Here is an 18246-nt window from a genome sequence, read left to right as displayed (position 1 = left end):
CATTACTGATAACTATTTTCCCTTAATTCATGATTCATACATGACTGGAGGGTTGGGCTTTCTGGGTTTGGCCTCCACCCCCTACCCCAGTATTAATCCCCTCCTTCTCCCACAAATCACCTGACTTCCCCGAAAACTCTGTAACACACCCCTTGGCTGAAAAAGAACATTAGGCAATCGGTGAAATTCCCCATTCCTCCTTTCTCCCTCTGTAGCCCTGGATAGAGGAATCTCAGGCCTAAGAGAGGTATGCAGTTTTTGTTTCAAAAGCAGAGGGAGCTCCAAGATAGAAGCTGAGTTACCCTTTCCCTAGGCCCTGGTCTCCCAGCCCCCTCTTGTTTAGATCAGGGAATTTCAGACATGCACACTGGGGTAGAGAATCATATCAGCAGGACCAGGACAGGGAGGCCGGCAGAGGTTCCTGCAGAGGGAGCGTCCAGGCCCCGTAACCGGCAGGGTCGCCCAGCATGCCCACTGGCAAGAGAGGGGACTGACCCACTTGCTCCCATCAGCTTCTGAAGGTAAAACCTTAAAAACAAAGAGCAGAGCTTTGATGGAGGAAAAAAGAAAGGCAGAAAACTTCACATACGAAGGTTTTGGGCAAAAGATGGAGGGCTGGAAAGAGCAGAATAAAAAGAAGGCAAAATATAGGCAACCTATTTCTCTTAGGTTAACCTCACCTACCCTCACGTCACCCCACTGCCTAGCACTGTTTTCAGGGGTTACATTTTCTAAAACTTTTTTAGGAACTGTGGGAAGATATCTTGTCTTTTTAGTGAAGGGGGGGGACCTCTGAAAAGTTAATATAGAAAATTGAGGGAATACCTTTCTTTTCCTTTTATGTTTCTTGTCATCCAGCTGCCCCTTCCTCCTTCCCCACCCAGCCCTGTCTCAGAGCACTTCTCCCAAGGTCACTGCCTTACTCTAGTGAGAGAAGCTCGTTTCTCCATCAGTGCTCACTGGAAGCATCAACAGAAATGCATGCGATAATAAACAGTAAAGAGAGCCCGTTTGAAGTGATAGGGAGATCACTGTCAAAAGAGGAGGGAGAAAATGTCCTAGATGAATGGTCATGATGGGAAAAGACTCTTGAAAATGTGGTGGAAATCGGGGTATTGTTCTGTGAGGGCAGGGGAGAGACTGATAGAGTGCGGGTGAGGACTGGGGGTGAGGGTGAGCAGGAGAACACAGGAGGAAGAAAACTGGGAGAAAGTACTCATTCTTTTGGGAAAAAACTGGGATACCGTCTAGAGAAGCAATGGGAGAGGGATAGGATTTAGTTTTAGTCTAGAAAATGAACTGATGTTGAACTAGGGAGGGTATGGGAAGGTAGGTGCCATATGGTGATGATTAGTGATATGGCTCTGTTTAACCTCTGTGTTCTTATGAAGGTGACACTGAATGCAGGTGACCCTCTACCACCAAAGCAGGTACCTGTGTTTGTTAGACAAATACAGCCAGGCCTGCCACCCCTTTAGCTCCAAAGTCCAGGGGTGTGGAGAGCCAGGTCCAAGACACGTGCTGCTCACCAGGGATGGACAAATTGCCAACGATGTGGTAAGTGACCACGAATCTACAGAGATGTGCATGGACTCCATTCTCTTTGTTTTCTCTAGAAAATAGCTCATCGCTGAAGCCTGGGTTTTGGTTTGGTCTATGTCTTTTTGCTTTGTTCCAACCTAAGATTCTCCTCCACACACTGTTGCACTTCTCCCTGCGACAAATGCTGCAGCTCTGCACTAGTCTGCTGTACCTGTGTCACCCACCTCTTCACATGCCTTTTATTTTTTCCCCCCCAGGTGCATTGTCCTATTTTCCCTTTTGGCATGGGTTTATGCTGAGCCTACTATGTATGGGGAGATCCTGTCCCCTAACTATCCTCAGGCATACCCCAATGAGGTGGAGAAATCTTGGGATATAGAAGTTCCTGAAGGGCATGGAATCCATCTCTACTTCACCCATCTGGACATAGAGCTGTCAGAGAACTGTGCATATGACTCAGTGCAGGTATGCACATACGGGATAGGGCTGGGGAGGGGGTTGTCAAATGAGGTGTAAGAGGGCATGACACAGGCATATGGTGAACTAGAGTCAAATAGTCCTAAGCTGGTATGTGCTCTTCTCTCTCTGTTCTTTTCTCTCTCACCTCTGTATCAAAATATCACCCTTTCATAACTTCTTTTTGACTTTTCTCTTAGATAATGTCAGGAGACATTGAAGAAGGGAAAATCTGTGGACGGAGATCCAGCAAGAATCCCAACTCCCCAGTTGTAGAAGAGTTCCGAGTCCCATACAATAAACTCCAGGTGATCTTTAAGTCAGACTTCTCCAATGAAGAGCGTTTCACTGGGTTTGCTGCATACTATGTTGCCGAAGGTAAGGATCACTCTTCTCTATTGACTTGTCAGTCCAGTTAAAAGATTAGCAGCAGGATAGATATTGAGCAATGCAGTAACTAAGGATTCTCTTTATAACTTTTATGAAGTGTTGACTTAACTTTGATCCCTCTATGAGTTGCCTTTATGAAATTCAAACACGTGATCGTATCTTAGTGGTAATGATGATAATGTTAACAATAGATAATAAACAGTAATTTATTGAGAGCCATTATGAAGTGGGCACTCTGTATTAGGAATTTTATCTATATTAATTTAATCTTCACTTCAACTCTTCCAGGTAGGTATTATTGTCTCCATTTAAAGATAATGAAAGTGAGGACTAGAAAAGTTAAATAACTTGCCAACATTCACACAAGGAATGTATGGTATTCAAAGTCATTCAATGTATGGCAAACAAACCTTCAAATTCTGTGTGCTTTTTCTATACCTAAAGTAAAGTTAGAACATCTCATAAAGTCAAACTATGGATTAGATTCAACGGAAGTGCCAACGTTATACAGAGTAATAAATGTACTAATTGTTTGTCTCTACAGAAGACATATCATCATGTTTAGCTTGCAGAGTGTTTTCTTTGGAGCTGAAATGCTCTGTTTGTGAGACAGGTCAAGGGTCTCTGGCAGTGAGAGCTCCCTTATAGCTGTACAATGTTAAGGCACAACTCTGGAATCACATTTCAGGAGAGCAATATAGAATAACACCATCCTGAAGTGTGATTTGAGGAAGGTCTTTAAGCAACAAGCCTTTCTTACTTTTTCTTGCCCTTGTAGTTTTGGGTTTAACTTCATTCTTCCTGCTAGGTCTTTGCCCTTGACCTCAATCTTTTTCTACTTTTGTAGATGTAAATGAGTGCACAGACTTTGCAGATGTCCCCTGTAGCCACTTCTGCAACAACTTCATTGGTGGTTACTTCTGCTCCTGCCCCCCAGAATACTTCCTCCATGATGATATGAAAAATTGTGGAGGTGAGTTTGGTATAGAGATGGGGGCATGGTCCCTGGGATTTGGAATGGCTTGAGGCTTCAGTAAGCCTTGAGGCCTTCTAATTTTGATTAGCTTCAGTCTTAATTTGACACCTATTCTTCGCTGAGAGGGGGGCCGCAAGAGTGGAGGAAGACAAGGTTACAGGGTCAAGTTAATTAACTGGAGATGAGAGATAGATGCCTGTGAAGAGTCTACCTGTGACTGTTCATAACTATGAAAGGTTCTGTCATAAGCAATGTGATGGAAATCCAATAGGCATGGGGTATCTCTACTAATATGTATTGGGTGTGTAATTGCTGTGCATGGGCTCCAGCCAGGGACTGTCAGTTTATAAGAGGAGTCATAGAATAAGGAAAGGACTTCTTTGCTTGAGCCTATGTTGATTTTCCCTTTCTCTTTTTATCTCTTAGTCAATTGCAGTGGGGATGTATTCACTGAACTGATTGGGGAGATCACAAGTCCCAATTATCCCAATCCATACCCAGAGAACTCAAGGTGTGAATATCAGATCCTGTTGGAGGAAGGTTTCCAAGTGGTGGTTACTGTGAAAAGAGAAGATTTTGATGTGGAACCAGCTGATTCAAAGGGCAACTGTGCTGACAGTTTAGTTGTGCGTGATGGATGATTAATTTTTCTCCCAACTCACAGAGAAATTTCTTCTTGAAGACAAATGATCTTTCCTTCTGCCCTTTCTTCCCCTACTTAGTTTTATTTTATATTATTTTTATTTACTTCCCTTCCTTTTACCCTCCCTGTTTTACCTCTTTCTTTTAGTTCTTTCTCTCTTCAGGTTTCATCATTTTGTGTCTTTTCAGTTTGTTGCAGGAGACCAGAAGTTTGGTCCTTACTGTGGAAATGGATTCCCTGGGCCACTAAATATTGAGACCAAGAGTAATGCTCTTGATATCATCTTCCAAACTGACCAAACAGGGCAACAAAGGGGCTGGAAACTTCGTTATCATGGAGATCGTGAGTCATCTAAAAGTTGTTCTTTGGTTAGTTGTAGCAAAGTCCCTGGACAATGTAAAAATCAAAACAGGTAGATTGTTGTGTGGAGGAGTATCCTGATTACTCCCCTTCCTCAGCCAGATCTAAACCTGTCAGTGGTTGCTAGAAATGCCTCAACGGCTAGGAACACTTCAACTGGACCTGTGAGTGCAGGCAACTTGGGGGTGGTTAGTTGGTAATGCCTTTAGACATCCCCGTAGTGGAATGTTAGGAATCAGGATTGAGGATGACTGAAGGATTTTACAAAGTGTGAGAATGATGCAAATAGGACAGAGATTACCCACCTATTTGGTGAATTATTTTTCCTGTCCTTCCCAAGCAACCCCCTGTCCTAAAGAAGTCACTGCCAATTCTGTTTGGGAGCCTCAGAAGGAAAAATATGTGTTCAAAGATGTGGTGAAGATAATGTGTCTGGAGGGATTCGAAGTTGTACAGGTAAAGTACTGTTAGAGCCTTTTTCCTAACTCCTAGGTGAGGATGAGCATACTGGAATTGTCATATTGCTTACGGAGTGTTCTTGTTTGAGCAAGGTGTAACACCTTTTCCATAAACAGAACAGCTCAGGATCTTAATCCTTCCTTGTGGGTCAGGGAGCTCCTTGGCCAGCCTGGCATTCTTTCTGTGCCCACAGTCCTCCTGGGGAAGGGGATCTGATATGCTGGGGCAAACTTGTCTTTTAGTCCCAACTCTTGGGTGCTTTGGGTCATTCTGCTAAGATGTCTCTAAGGTTTCTGTGGTGAGGATTTCTCTTTGATTCAAGGCCAGAGATTGATTCAATTTTTTGATTTTAATTCCCCATATCCCTCCTTATAAATTAATGGTGATGTCTGTCTTTCTCTAGGGAAGTGGTAGCTTGACGTATTTCTATTCTACTTGTCAAAGTAATGGAAAGTGGAGTAATTCAAAATTGCAGTGTCAACGTATGTATCTCTTTAATATGGGACTTATTTTTTTTCCCTCCCAAAAGGAATGGAAAGATCAGAACATCAAGATTAAAATGTATGGTTTTCTTTTAGGCTTTTGAGAGTGGGTTGGGTTTTTGAAGGGAAGCCAGTCATGAAGTCCCAACCTTGGTCTGGTCCCAGGCCAGGCTGGCAGGTTTCTTTCAAAAAAAAAAAGAAAAAAAAAAAGAGGCTTGGTAGAGTTAATAGCACCACCTGGGACCGTTCCTGGCTTCTGCGGGGGCTTCTATGAACCAGGTTCTTCCTTGTAGCTTTCAAGGGGCTATCTGAATTGGCAGGAGTGGGTGATGCAAATTGGAGGGCATGACTACAGAGTGGCTGGTATGAAGAATCATTCCAGGTGTACCTATGGATGTGGGAGTAGGGAAGGAATGAGGGACATGGCTGGGAACATGGGACGGGTCTAATGACCAATGACTTCCTGGGAAGAATGTCTATCCTGACCATCACTCTTCTGCCTTCCTCTCGTAGCTGTGGACTGTGGCTCTCCTGATCCCATTCAGCATGGTAGAGTCGAAGAACCAGAAGATACTTCATTTGGTTCTGTTGTTCGTTACACTTGTGAGGAGCCATATTTCTACATGCAAAATGAAGAAAGTGGTAGGTTTCTCTGACTAGAGAAAAGAGAGGGAAAGGGTGAGAGTGTTAGGGGGTGAATAGCACAGTCGTTTGGGATGGAGAGAGTTTGGAGAGAAATGAAGGAGATGAGACAGACTCTGTTCATCCTCTTGGCTTATTCTAATGATACAGTTTTCATATGGGGCAGGGTAGTTTCCATAGGATCATTCATAGTGAATCATAGAGGTCGTCCAGTTCAGCTTCATGACTAGGCAGGAATTACCCCTACAATATCCATTTTCATGTGTTTATCCAGTGTTTGACCAATTATTTAATGTGGAACCTACATGAGTAATGCTTCCAGCTTCAGTCACCATGCTATGGTGACTGGCTTTCTTGATGGAAAGGCCATGGTAGTGCTAGAGGAAGGACTAGATGAGATATAATATGTCTTACTTCATTGCTTTTATTTTTATTTTTAAAAAATATATCTTTATTGATTTCAGAGATAGGAAGGGAGAGGGAGAGAGAGAGTTGAAACATCAATGATGAGAGAGCCGACACTGATCAGCTGCCTCCTGCACCCCCCTGACTGGGGATCAAGCCCACAACCTGGGCATGTGCCCTGACCGGGAATTGAACTGTGATCTCCTGGATCCTAGGTTGATGCTCAACTGCTGAGCCATACCCTGCTGGGCCCACTTCATTGCTTTTAATTTAATTAATTAATTTTCTTTTTCCTTTTGAAGTACTTTCCCAGTCTCTACCATAACCCTCTTCCTTCTGCTTTGGAGACTGTTCCTTTTCCTCTCTAGGCAGGGTAGAGGTCAGAGAAATTGTTTGGAAGATGTTCTCAAGATTCTTTTCTAATTTATTTGATCTAATCGCTTCCTCAAATCCCAGAGAAGCTGAGGCTCTGAATGAAAGGGGGGAATAGAAGGTAGATGTGGTGGTGAGTGTGTCCTGTGTCTCTTGTGCTATTCCAGAGGAGTATCGCTGTGCTGGAAATGGGAGCTGGGTGAATGAGTTGCTGGGCACAGAGCTGCCAACATGTGTTCCAGGTAATCAGGGCTAAGGTTTGGGTAGAAACCGTAGCCACCAGTGCAGGTGAGTGGGGTCACCTTCTGAAAGTAGCTGTAATCCTCTTGGGAAAAGACTTAACAGTCTGATACTACCTGAGTTTAGCTCAGTGAGGTGTAGACAATAAAAAAAATGAGGGGTTGCAGACAGATCAGAGTTGAGTAGAAGAAGGCTCTCAGGCAAAGCCAAGATAATAGTGATCCCAGTAGTAACAACAGTGTTACTGAGAGCTATGGCTTGAGCTAATTAATTGCATATATTATCTCATCCAAGTCCTTGTAACAGTCCTATGAGGTAGGTATTATTAGTCCCATTTTACAGATGAATGAATTAAGTGCAAGTTCACAAAGTTAGTAAGGGGTAGGGGTGGGCTTTGAACCCAGGTCTGAGTCCTAAGCCTGTTATGCTCAACTCAGAGTACATTCAGGCTGAGTAGTGAAAGATTTTGGTAAGCCAACTTTATCTGAAATAAAATTCATTTTTAGTTATACTGGGTAATAGCAAAGCGATCAAACCTAGAACCAGTCAATGGGGAATGAGATGAAAGAAGAGAACTTTCTCTTTTCCCTACTTCCATGAATCCTTAGGATGGACTCAGTTGTAATTAATTAGGGCTTCAATAAAGAAGGTGATAAGTGTTTGATTCAGGCATCAGACAAAGGTAGAATGCTTGTCTCCCCCACTATCTATATGAGGAAAGAATTTACCAGCCTGGCTCCAAGATGGGCACTATCTGCTGCGCCTGGGGTGAAGTCTGTGAGGCTGTGGGTCAAGCTGTCCACAGTGTGAAGCAGTAGTAGTTCACACACTACCTCGGTTTACTCAGTCTCTCCCATAGCCTGCTTACAGAATTGGCAACATGGAATGTTTGGTCCTTAGCTATGTTCAGAATGAGTCGGGCACTGAGATGGCTGACCAGATATAGGGTTGGCTATACTGTGCTAGAGAACTCTGAAGCCAGGCAGGTTTTTAAATGGTTGGGGGACTTGTGGGAGGCCAGCAATCTCTCTCCTGCTCCCTCCCAACCTTGTTTTTGTTTCTTCCTAGTCTGTGGCATTCCCAGTGAGCCCTTTGTAGGAAAACAGAGGATATTCGGAGGATCTTTGGCAGAGATTCAAAATTTCCCCTGGCAAGTCTTCTTTTCAGATCCACGGGCTGGTGGGGCTCTCATTGATGAGTACTGGGTGCTGACAGCTGCCCATGTCGTGGAGAAAAACCGGAACCCGGTGATGTATGTTGGGTCTACCTCACTGGCTTACGATCAACTGAAAAATGGCCAGATGCTCATTGCTGAGCGTGTGATTATTCATCCTGATTGGCATGTCCTGGATAACCCGGAAACACGGAAGAATTATGACAATGACATTGCGCTGGTACGGCTTAAAGACCCAGTGAAAATGGGACCCACTGTCTCCCTTATCTGCTTGCCAGGCAGCTCCTCAGAATACAACCCCTCAGTGGGAGACCTGGGAATGATCTCAGGCTGGGGCAGAACAAACCAGAGAGATCATGTTATAAAACTCAGAGGGGCAAAGTTACCCATTGCTCCTTTATCCAAGTGCCGGGAGGTGAAGACAAAATATCCGGCAGAGGCTATAAATAACTATGTTTTCACCGATAACATGATCTGTGCTGGAGGAGAGAGAGGTGTTGATAGCTGTGAAGGGGATAGTGGTGGGGCCCTTGCTCTACAGGACCCCAATGAAAAGAACCCCAAATTCTATGTAGCTGGCTTGGTGTCCTGGGGCCCGCAGTGTGGGACCTATGGGATCTATACACGAGTGAAGAACTACATTGACTGGATAATGAAGACTATGCAGGAAAATAGTACCCCCAGTGTGGACTAATCCACACATATTCTACCAGCTTCTTGGCTTAGGACCAATCTGTTGCTTTCTGTTCCTCACAATATTCCCATTATTTCACCATGACTGAGAGAAGACATAGAACTATGATTTAAATAGCACTTAGGTTGTAGGTATGGCTGGAGGTAGTGTTTGATCATAACACTGTGTTGGTCATACAGTGTGGTCTAAATCTGTGGATAGCAACAGGGGAGGGGCACTTCTATCTTACACTATTCCACAGGGAATCCCCTTTCCTGATGACCAACTGGTGTTACAGTTCTGACTCTGAAACTTATTGTTGGGCGTACCCTTGATTTTTTTGTTTTCCTGTCGTCTGTTCAAAGTTCTACTTATTTTATCATTCTCAATGTCTACTATCTTCTTGTAATAAAGCAGGTTTATAACCCAGTTCTGGCTGACTTCTCTTATTCCACATCAAGAGCTCAGCACCATAGAAGGAGAGTGTGATGAGAGGGATGTTGTGTCATGGAAATTCAGGCATCTAGCAGCATATATATATGTACCTATACATAAATATACTGTATATATATTTATAGCAGCTAATATTTAATTGTCATGAAAATGGGGAATTCAGCTTTTCTCCTCTCTTCCAATGGAAATTTACTGAATATTATGGGTTAGTATCAACATCATCAACACAAGGTACCATATTCTGCTTTTGAAACTCATTAAATGTACCTTAACCTCATCGAGAGTCTACATAACAACAGTTAGAATTGGCTGTTTAAGTATAAAAATTTGAGGTATGAATTGTTTCAATATGTCTGAAAATTAATTTTTCTTTAGTGCTTATTGTGTAATACAATATTATGATTTAATAAAAAAGAAAAAGAAAAGAAATTCAGCATGCTCTTATCTGTTTTCCTGGTGGTTTTGGTCAATTGGTCAGTCAAGTAGCAATGTCATCTCTGAATTGAATTCTGCACCAAGAAGTTATAGCAAAGCCCCCCAAAGAATAAACCCAAAGATTCTCCCTTCTATTTTTTTTCAAGGGAATGGGAAAAAAAATCCCACAAAATTCCTTCTGCCTTCAAAATGATTAGTGATGAAAAAAAACCATACAATAGAGACTCGTATTTCTTAAACTGAGGTTAGGAGAGCTGTTTTAGGGTGGCGGTTGCCCTAACAGGGTGTCTTATGAAAGCTCTAGACTGTAAGAATTCTGGAGGACTCTGGTCTGTTTAATGTGATGCACGGCTTTTAAGAGAGCAGTTTTTGCCAGAAGCTAAAAGGGGCATATTTGGGGCCCATCAAAAAAAAAGAACTTTGATCTTCCATAGAGCAAAAAGGCTAAATTCAACAATTGAACTTAGACTGGAGGTTAACACATGATGAAATAATGACTTGAATCTGAAGGACCAAAGGGGAATTATAATAGGGAACTTTTGGAAAGATTGTGTCAAGTCAAACAAGCAGCTAAAAGCCATTCACATTATTTCTTAACTGTGTAAGTTGAATGCCCTTCCCCCGCCTTCCTGCCAGTACATGTACAATGGAATTGACTTTGTACCCTGGACTACAGTATTTTGGGTGAGAAGAGGGGAATTCCTCTAGAGAAAAAAAGAATTGGAAAAATATTAAGATTAAGAAACATGTTCATGATGTAGAAAATTGCCTTCTTTTTTATAACTGGATAATAGAATCTGACAAGCAACTGAAATAAGAGGTCCGCCCCTGCTAGAGAGAATCTTGTCTATTTGGGTTTTGTTCTTGCTGATAGGCTGAGGTATTGGTAAAAGAATTCCCTCATTACAGCTGTGTTGTTCAGTGGAATGGGTGTGGTTTTTGCATGGTTAACTCTACCCCAGTATCATTTCCCTGGGTGAATGGCAGGGAGGGTTTTTAAGTGAATCACCATCAGAAATTTCAGAGCTGGGAAGAGCTCACCACCAAGGCATAGAAAATCATTCATTGTGGCTTAAAGGGAATCAATTATACTGCCTTGCAAGTCACTAGGGAACAACGTGAGTCTGCTGCATCTGAAATTCAGGAAAGGATTTACCTTTTTAAAACAGGTGAATTGTCACAGAGAATGGACTGATGGATCAGCTCCTCATGCCAGGGAGACCAAGAGGACTTGATGGGAAGGAACCCAGTTAAAACTGAACTAGTTCAGAAGGGACTAGAAGAATTTCACAAATTCACCATCCTTTCATATTTGAAAGGTCCAGACTTTCCTCAGTTGTGTTAAGAGGTCAAGGGAATTGGATTTTGGGTGTGCCCCTTAAGCCAGAGAAAGGGAGCAACTAGATAGTTGATGGGGAACAGATGAAGTTGTGGCAACAGAAAGCACAGCTGAGAGATCCCAAAGTGGAGAGCATAAATTTGAAGAGAGAGTCCCCTATGGGTCTTGTTTCCTGGGGCTGCAGTTTCTGTTTTACAATTCTCTTGTTTTATTATAGGGGAATGCCAAAAACATAAAATACCAACTGCTAGTAAGGCACTACTTTGTTGTTGTTGTTGTTTTTAATCCTCACTGAGGGTATTTTTTCCATTGCTTTTTCAGAGAGAGTAGAAGGGTAAGGTGAGATTGAGAGAGAGAGAGGCAGGAGGGAGAGAAACATCGATGTGAGAGAGACACATCAATTGATTGCATCTCACATAGGCCCGGCCGGGGCAGGAGATCAAACCTGCAACCAAGGTACGTGCCCTTGGCTGGAATCTAACCCTGGAAGAGCGTTAAAATGACAGTGAACCAGGAGCCAAGGTCACTGAAAAATGAGTGAAACAAACCAGGTTCCAGGAGATTACTATCACAATGAGTAGATGCAGATGATACAGTCTGATGACATGAGCTTTAAAACTGAGGGGTTGAGAGAAGGAGAGAATGGTCTGTACATGACAACAAGGACCAAGAAAGTCAGTCACACCCTGCCGGGCCCAGTGGAATGGAGGCTGTGGAAGAAAAATGCAGCCACCAATTGAGAGAGCTGTAGTTGGGTGCAGTAATCAAACTGACTGATCACTTTCTACCCATGTTACCTTGGCAAGTTACTCAACCTCTTTGAGCCTCAGTTTCTTTGTCTTTAAAAAGGGGGTAGTAACAGTATCTCATACAAATCTCATACAATAGTATCTCATACAATCTCATACAAATATTTAAGAGTTAAAGGAGATAATACATGCAACAGGCTCAAGGCAGTGTCAGGCACATTGTGAGCTATACTGGGGAGATGTCCTCTGGTACCTTAACATCCATAGCCAGAGGGCAGGATCGTTCTTCATGACTGTGATCTTAGAATCACAATTTCTACCCCTTTTTCTTCCCAACACAATTTCAGTCAGTCTTATATAATGCAACAAAAATTACTATTGTTATTGAAAGTATAGGAACAGAGACGTGGTACAATTTCCAGGGACCCAGGAGAAATTTAAGGCCCCACTCTCAAGTGATCCCTCCCATTTCTGCCTGGTGATTGAAATGTCATTAACATGTAGTAAAAGTCCTTCAACCTTTAGATATAGGTAGCCTGATTAGTTCATTTATATCTATTCACACCAAAGGATGAAAGGTGACAGTGAGGACAGCTCAGGATGCCAAAAGGAAAACGAACAGCCAAGGACCAGGGAAGGAGATTAAAAGGGGCTCAGAGCCACCTGAGACAAATTAAAACAACTTCATAAATTGCTGCACAAAAGAACTCTACAATAAATTGTGTCATAAGTGGGGTGTGCAGATGCGAGGTGGAGGGAATCAATGGGGGAGGGGAAAGGGGTGATATCTGTAATACTTCCAACAATAAAGATAAATTAAAAAAAAATCGTCACAAGTAATGACCTCCCCGCTCGACCTCCCCGCCCCGCCCCCCCCCCCCCCCCCCCCCGAGTGACGTAGAGTTCACCTAGGTCCAACTTAGGCAATTAATGTTTTCCAAAACGTCTCTCAGGGTATCTCTGTCCACCTCATGGGTTCAGCCCTTCCCCACATTTACCACCTCTGCTTGGTTTCATGAGAAGCCCAAACTCTCTTCTTTGGGGCTTCTTTGGGACATTCACCTCCAGTGATCTCAGGATTCTTTTTCTTTTGTCCTGAGTTTTCCCCCCTCACTATGTATGTAGGCACTTTTTTGCTTTTCTCTCCAGCTTCTGTGAATATTTTAAAAAGATTTTTTTAAATTGATTTTTTTAGAGAGAGAGGAAAGGAGAGGGAGAAAGAGAGAAACATCAATGTGAGAGTGAAACATCAATTGGCTGCCTCCCACAGGCCCTGTGCCAGGAATTGAGCCTGCAGCCTGGGCATGTGCCCCCAACCAGTGAATCAAACCAGCAACTCTCCAGTGCACAGGAGGACACCCAGCCAATTGAGCCACACCACCAGAACTGGGAGTTTTCATTTTCTATTTTTTTCCTGTTGGAAACCTTAGTTTCTTCTTGCTTTCTGTCCAAGAAAGATCAAGAAACGTTTTCAATTTATCCATGAATAGATGGATACCCAGAAAAAACCTGAGAATATTATGCCAAAAATATTTCAGTCAGTCCCAAGCATTGAAGACAAAAGGAATAATTTGTTTTCACACTAAACATAAAGGGGGAAAAACAGTCTATTTGGATGCCAGGCGGAATACAGTATTTAAAATTAAAACTAGTGCCTTAGCCCTAGCCAGTTTGGCTCAGTGATTAGAGTGTTGGCTCTCAGATTCCACCTGCATTCCATCTCCCCTACTTCCACCCACCAAAATTATTTCCCCTCTCTATTATGTAATTCCCAACAGCATATAGCATGCTGTTATTTCTCTGGCCTTAAAAAAAATTCCTTTTCACTCCAGTTCCTCCAACAGTTTGCCCTATTTCTTTGTTCCCTTTTGCAACAAATTCCTTAAAATAATTGATTACACTGTCTCCAGTTCCTCTTTTTCACTCTTTCTCCAACTCCAATCTGGCTTTGCCCCCATCATTCCACCAAACTGTGCTTTTCTGGATCACCAACGATTTTGACATTGCTCTAAGGAGTGATCCTTGGTCTTCATCTTGACTTACAAGCAGCATTTGTCAAGATGATCAATTGATCACTCCTTCAGCTTGATGCAATTTCTTTTTTGGCTTCTGAAATTCTAAACTGTCCAGGTTTTCCTCCTATCCAAGTGGTCCTTGTCTTAGTCAGCTCAGACGGCTGTAACAAAATACCATAGGCTGGGTGGCTTGTAACAAAATACCATGAGGGCTTTCTCCTCCCTCTCCCTGCAATATTTACTCCATTTACTTCTCACAGTTCAGGTAGCTGAGAAGTCTAAGATCAAGGTGCCAGCAGATTTGGTTCTTGGTGAGGTCCCTCTTCCTGGCTTGCAGACAGCTACCTCAGTTTGTTCATGTGGACTTTCCTTGGTGCATTTGTGTGGAGAGAGACCTTCCTCTTCTTATAAGGACACTAACCTCATCATGAGAGGCCCACCTAATTAAACCTAATTATTTCCCAAAGGCCCCACCTCCAAATACCCTTAGGTTGGGAGTTAGAATGTCAACATATACATTTTGATGGGACGCAAACATTCATTTCATAACAGTCACTATTCCTGAAACTCCTTTGCTGATTTTTCCTATTCTTCCAGACTTTATGCTGGCCTGTGTCAGGACATGGGTCTTGGTCCCTTTTCGTTTCAACTTCACTGCCTTGATGGCCTCATTTAAGTTTGTGGCTTTAAACATTCATTGATATACCTACCAATGACTGTGAAATTTACGTTTTTAGCTCAGACCTCTTCCCTCAACTCCAGATTTATGCATCAGACAGCCTATTCAGCATTTCTTGTTTGGTGTCTAATAGACACTTATTTAACCTTTTGAACACACAGAATACAGTTATAACAATTGTTTCTATGTCCTAGTCTGCTAATTCTTACATTTATGTCAGTTGGGTTTTGATGGATTTTTCTCATTATGGATTATATTTTCCTGCTTCTTTGTGCGCTTCATATTCTTCGATTGGTTGCCAGACTTTGTGAATTTTATTTTTTGGGTGCTGGATATTTTTGTAATTCTATAAATATTCTTGAGTGTTGTTCTGGGACTCAGTTAAGTTACTTGGAAAGAGTTTGGTCTTTTTGGGTCTTGCTTTGAACATTTGTTAGATGGTACTAGAGCAGTGTTTAATCTGGGGCGAATTATTACCTACTACTGAAGCAAGACCCTTCTGCATGCCTTTATCCATTGCCCCATTAATTCTGAGGTTTTCCAGTCTGGCTGATAGGATCAGGCACTGTCCCCAGCCCTGGTGATCACTGGGGACTATTCACTCTAACCTTCTCATGTGCCTTTTTATCCCCCTATCCTTGAGTAATTTCCTTACACTTGGAAGAATACTTGTAGGAATCTTCTGCAGCTCTCTGGGGTTCTCTGGTATAGTTTTCTCCTCTCTAATAGTCTTGTGAGCTCTAGTGGCCTTGGTCTCCCTGCACTTTTGACTCTGTCTCCTCAGCTCAGAGAGTCAACTGAGCCCTACCTGGGTTTCTCCTTTCAGCACCTCAGCTTGGAAACCCTCTCAAGGCAGCATGTTGGGGCAACTGTAGGGTTCAGTCTCTGAGGAATCATTGTCCTTTGTTACCTACAGTCCAATGTCCAATGTCTTTAAAACTGTTGTTTCATGTATTTGCTGTTTTTGCTGTTTGTTGCCCTTGTTTGTCTGTTTTGGGGTGGTGGTGGTAAATCTGATCCCTGTTATTCCATCTTGGAGCTAATCTAATATGCATCTGAAACTCATCATATCAAAATGGAACTCCTCATGTTCTTCATCAAACCTGCTCGTCTTGTTGGCTTCTCTCTTTTTCTCATTACTCTTCCTGCAATATTTACTTTATCTGGAAATATTTTGGCTCTTCCTTCAAATTTGATCCATAATTTTATCACTTTGCATCACCTACACTGCTGCCACCAGGTCTGAGCTACCATTACTTCTTACCTGGATTACTATAATTGCCTCCTGATTGGCCTCCTTTATTCCCTTTTTCACACATAGTCTGACCTCATTTCAGCAGCCAGAATGAGCCTTTCATGTTACTCTGCACTGGCTGTCTTTGCAATTTCTTAATGGATCAAGCATGTTTTTGCCTTAGGGCCTTTGCACTGGCTGTTCCTGTTTCCTGGAATGCTTTCCCCTTAGATCTCTGAATATCTAAATTCCTTCAATCTTTGTTAAATGTCAGTCTTCTCAATAAGGCTACTCCTTTAAATATTTTAAAATTAAAAATATTTTAATAGATCTCCATCTCTTTATCTTTGACTAGATAAAACATCTACATGGCTGAAAAAGTGGAAAGATCACAAGAATACATAGTGATAACTTTTCTTCTCATTCCTGTCCTCCCCCAGAGACCACCCTCATTTCTTGTATATCCTTCCAGTGATATTTTACACATACAAAAGCAATATATATCCACTCCTCTTTTTAATACAAATAGTAATATGTTATACACACAGTTCTGCTTCTTTTTTCATTTATCTATCTTGGAGCTTGGTTGGCTACATTGTATTTCATTATATGACTATTCCATAATTTACTCAAAACTTTGGTACCAGACTTTTCAGAATTCAGGATTCTAATACTTTGCTATTTTAAACAATGCTACAACACTATCTTCGTACTTTTGTCATTTATCCCATATGTGAGAATATCTGTGGGAAAAATTCCTAGAAGTGGAATTGCTGGGTGAAAGGTAAGTGCATTTGTAATTTGGAATATATGTTACCAAATTACTCTCTATTGAGTTTGTACCAATTTACTTTCCAAAAAGCATCATACAAGTGACTCTTTTCTCTATGTCTTCACCAACATGGTGTATTATCTTTGCCAATCTTATAGGTAGAGAGGTGGTATCATAATTTAAATATTTTTCTTATGAGTTAGGTTAAACTCCAAAAAGTAATTTTTATTTTCTTTTCTGTTAATTGTCTGTTCATAAGGCACTGGTTTTGTCTTTATTTTTCTACTCCAGTGCACTTGAAGGGTAAGATGCACATGATTTTGGGGGAGGGGAGTGGGAAACAAGAAGGTCCGAGAAGTCATTGGACTCTCCTGGGTCACCTTTGATGATCACAATAAAGACAAGGGTCTTAGAATCTTAAATTTGCCAGGAACTTTAGACAAAATATAGTTCAATTTTTTAGTTTTAGTTTTAGTTTTTACCACCACCATCTCCTCCACCCACTCCATTCCCACGTTCATTAGAATCCTGGAGGTGCTTCACTTCTGAAAACATTCCTAACCATTAAAAAAAGTGCAATCAACATACGCTCCTCAAATGTATTGCATACCACTTGTGTATGCTTTTTCATAGAATATATGAAAAGTTTTCCTGTCAGTTCTGCCTATGCAAGTCCACACTTCTGAAATCCACAATCCTGAAATCTAAAGTGCTCTTAAAAACTGAAAGTGTTTCAATAAGTTTGGCCCCAAAACTTATTTTAGTTAGTGGCAAAACCTGACCTGAATCAATGGTTGCAATTTAGAGTCTTAATTGCATAAACGTGGATATTCAAATGCTTTTCAGAAGAATTGTTTATCTGTTTTATTATAGGATACTTCCCTAGACCTTGCTGGGGACCTTGCATAATGGTATATTACATTTCCAAAATATGTAAAATCTTGAATATTGGAGAGCACTTGGCCCTGAGGGTCAGATAAGGAATTGTGGACCTGCATCTGGACTTAAAAATTTGTCATTACTTGGGAAGGTTTTTTTCTTTTAATATGAATTTATTGATTTGAGAGACTGAGAGAAACATGTTTGTTATTTCACTTATTTATCCTCACCAGAGGATATATTTCTATTGATTTTAGAGAGAGAGAAAGGGAAAGGGAGAGAGAGAAAGAGAAACATCGACAGGTTGCCTCTTGTACACTCCCCTTCCAGGGATCGAGCTCGCAATCTGGGTATGTGCTCTGACTGGGAATTGAACCACTGTGACTCTTTGGTGCATGGGATGACGCTCCAACCAACTGAGCCACACCAGCCAGGGTCATTGGTTGCTTCTTGTATGTGCCCTGACCAGGGTATCAGGATGATGCCCTAACCAACAGAGCTACCTGGCCAGGGGACTTCAGAAAGTTTTAACTCTGCACTGGTCTTCTTAAATTCAGGCCTGTGTGTATCAGCTCATGTAAAGTTATTCAGACAAGTCCAGGAGAGTCAGCTGTGCAATAGCATCATGATATTGTTCAATTATAAATACTTACAATGCTTATCTCAAATTTTGGGTCCTTCTCTGACTTTAAATGTGTCTTAAGGAACATAAGTTATTTAGAAATATTGTTAATGATTCAACTTGGAAACAAAAATTTCACACCACTCCTCTCTTAACTAATATATAGAAATTAGAAGGCGAGCTGTTAAAAAAGCTGTTATATTTACAACTATGCATGTGGGAAAATCAGAATTTTCTTCATATTGTAACATTAAA

At 41.7% G+C, this 18246-nt stretch overlaps 1 protein-coding gene across 2 annotated transcripts; it reads left to right on the top strand.

Annotated features, from left to right (window-relative positions):
• The first annotated feature begins 200 nt into the window (after window positions 1-200).
• Window positions 201-9243, top strand: C1S (complement C1s). 2 transcript variants are annotated; one of them, XM_081128320.1, is made up of 12 exons: window positions 201-247; window positions 1392-1557; window positions 1800-2007; window positions 2199-2376; window positions 3236-3361; window positions 3791-3990; window positions 4196-4349; window positions 4708-4823; window positions 5230-5308; window positions 5822-5950; window positions 6895-6969; window positions 8036-9243. In XM_081128320.1, exons 2-12 carry the CDS (start codon window positions 1535-1537, stop codon window positions 8833-8835), a joined length of 2088 nt encoding a protein of 695 aa, XP_080984446.1. In that variant the 5' UTR covers window positions 201-247; window positions 1392-1534; the 3' UTR covers window positions 8836-9243. The 2 variants fall into 2 exon arrangements, with proteins under 2 accessions (XP_080984446.1, XP_080984445.1); XM_081128319.1 differs by lacking the exon at window positions 201-247 and adding an exon at window positions 342-521.
• The last annotated feature ends 9003 nt before the right edge of the window (window positions 9244-18246 follow it).

This window comes from Miniopterus schreibersii (genome assembly GCF_964146895.1).
Source record: "Miniopterus schreibersii genome assembly, chromosome: 2".
Lineage (NCBI taxonomy): Eukaryota > Metazoa > Chordata > Mammalia > Chiroptera > Miniopteridae > Miniopterus > Miniopterus schreibersii.
Note: the sequence above shows the minus strand (reverse complement) of the source record. Positions and strands in the feature narration are given on the sequence as shown.

Excerpts from the sequence above, each read along its gene's own strand:
- C1S (XM_081128320.1), top strand. The coding sequence starts at position 1,535 with ATGGACAAATTGCCAACGATGTG. Across the intron at positions 1,558-1,799 it reads GACAAATTGCCAACGATGTG|GTGCATTGTCCTATTTTCCC; the intron begins GTAAGTGACCAC and ends TTTCCCCCCCAG. Across the intron at positions 2,377-3,235 it reads TGCATACTATGTTGCCGAAG|ATGTAAATGAGTGCACAGAC; the intron begins GTAAGGATCACT and ends CTACTTTTGTAG.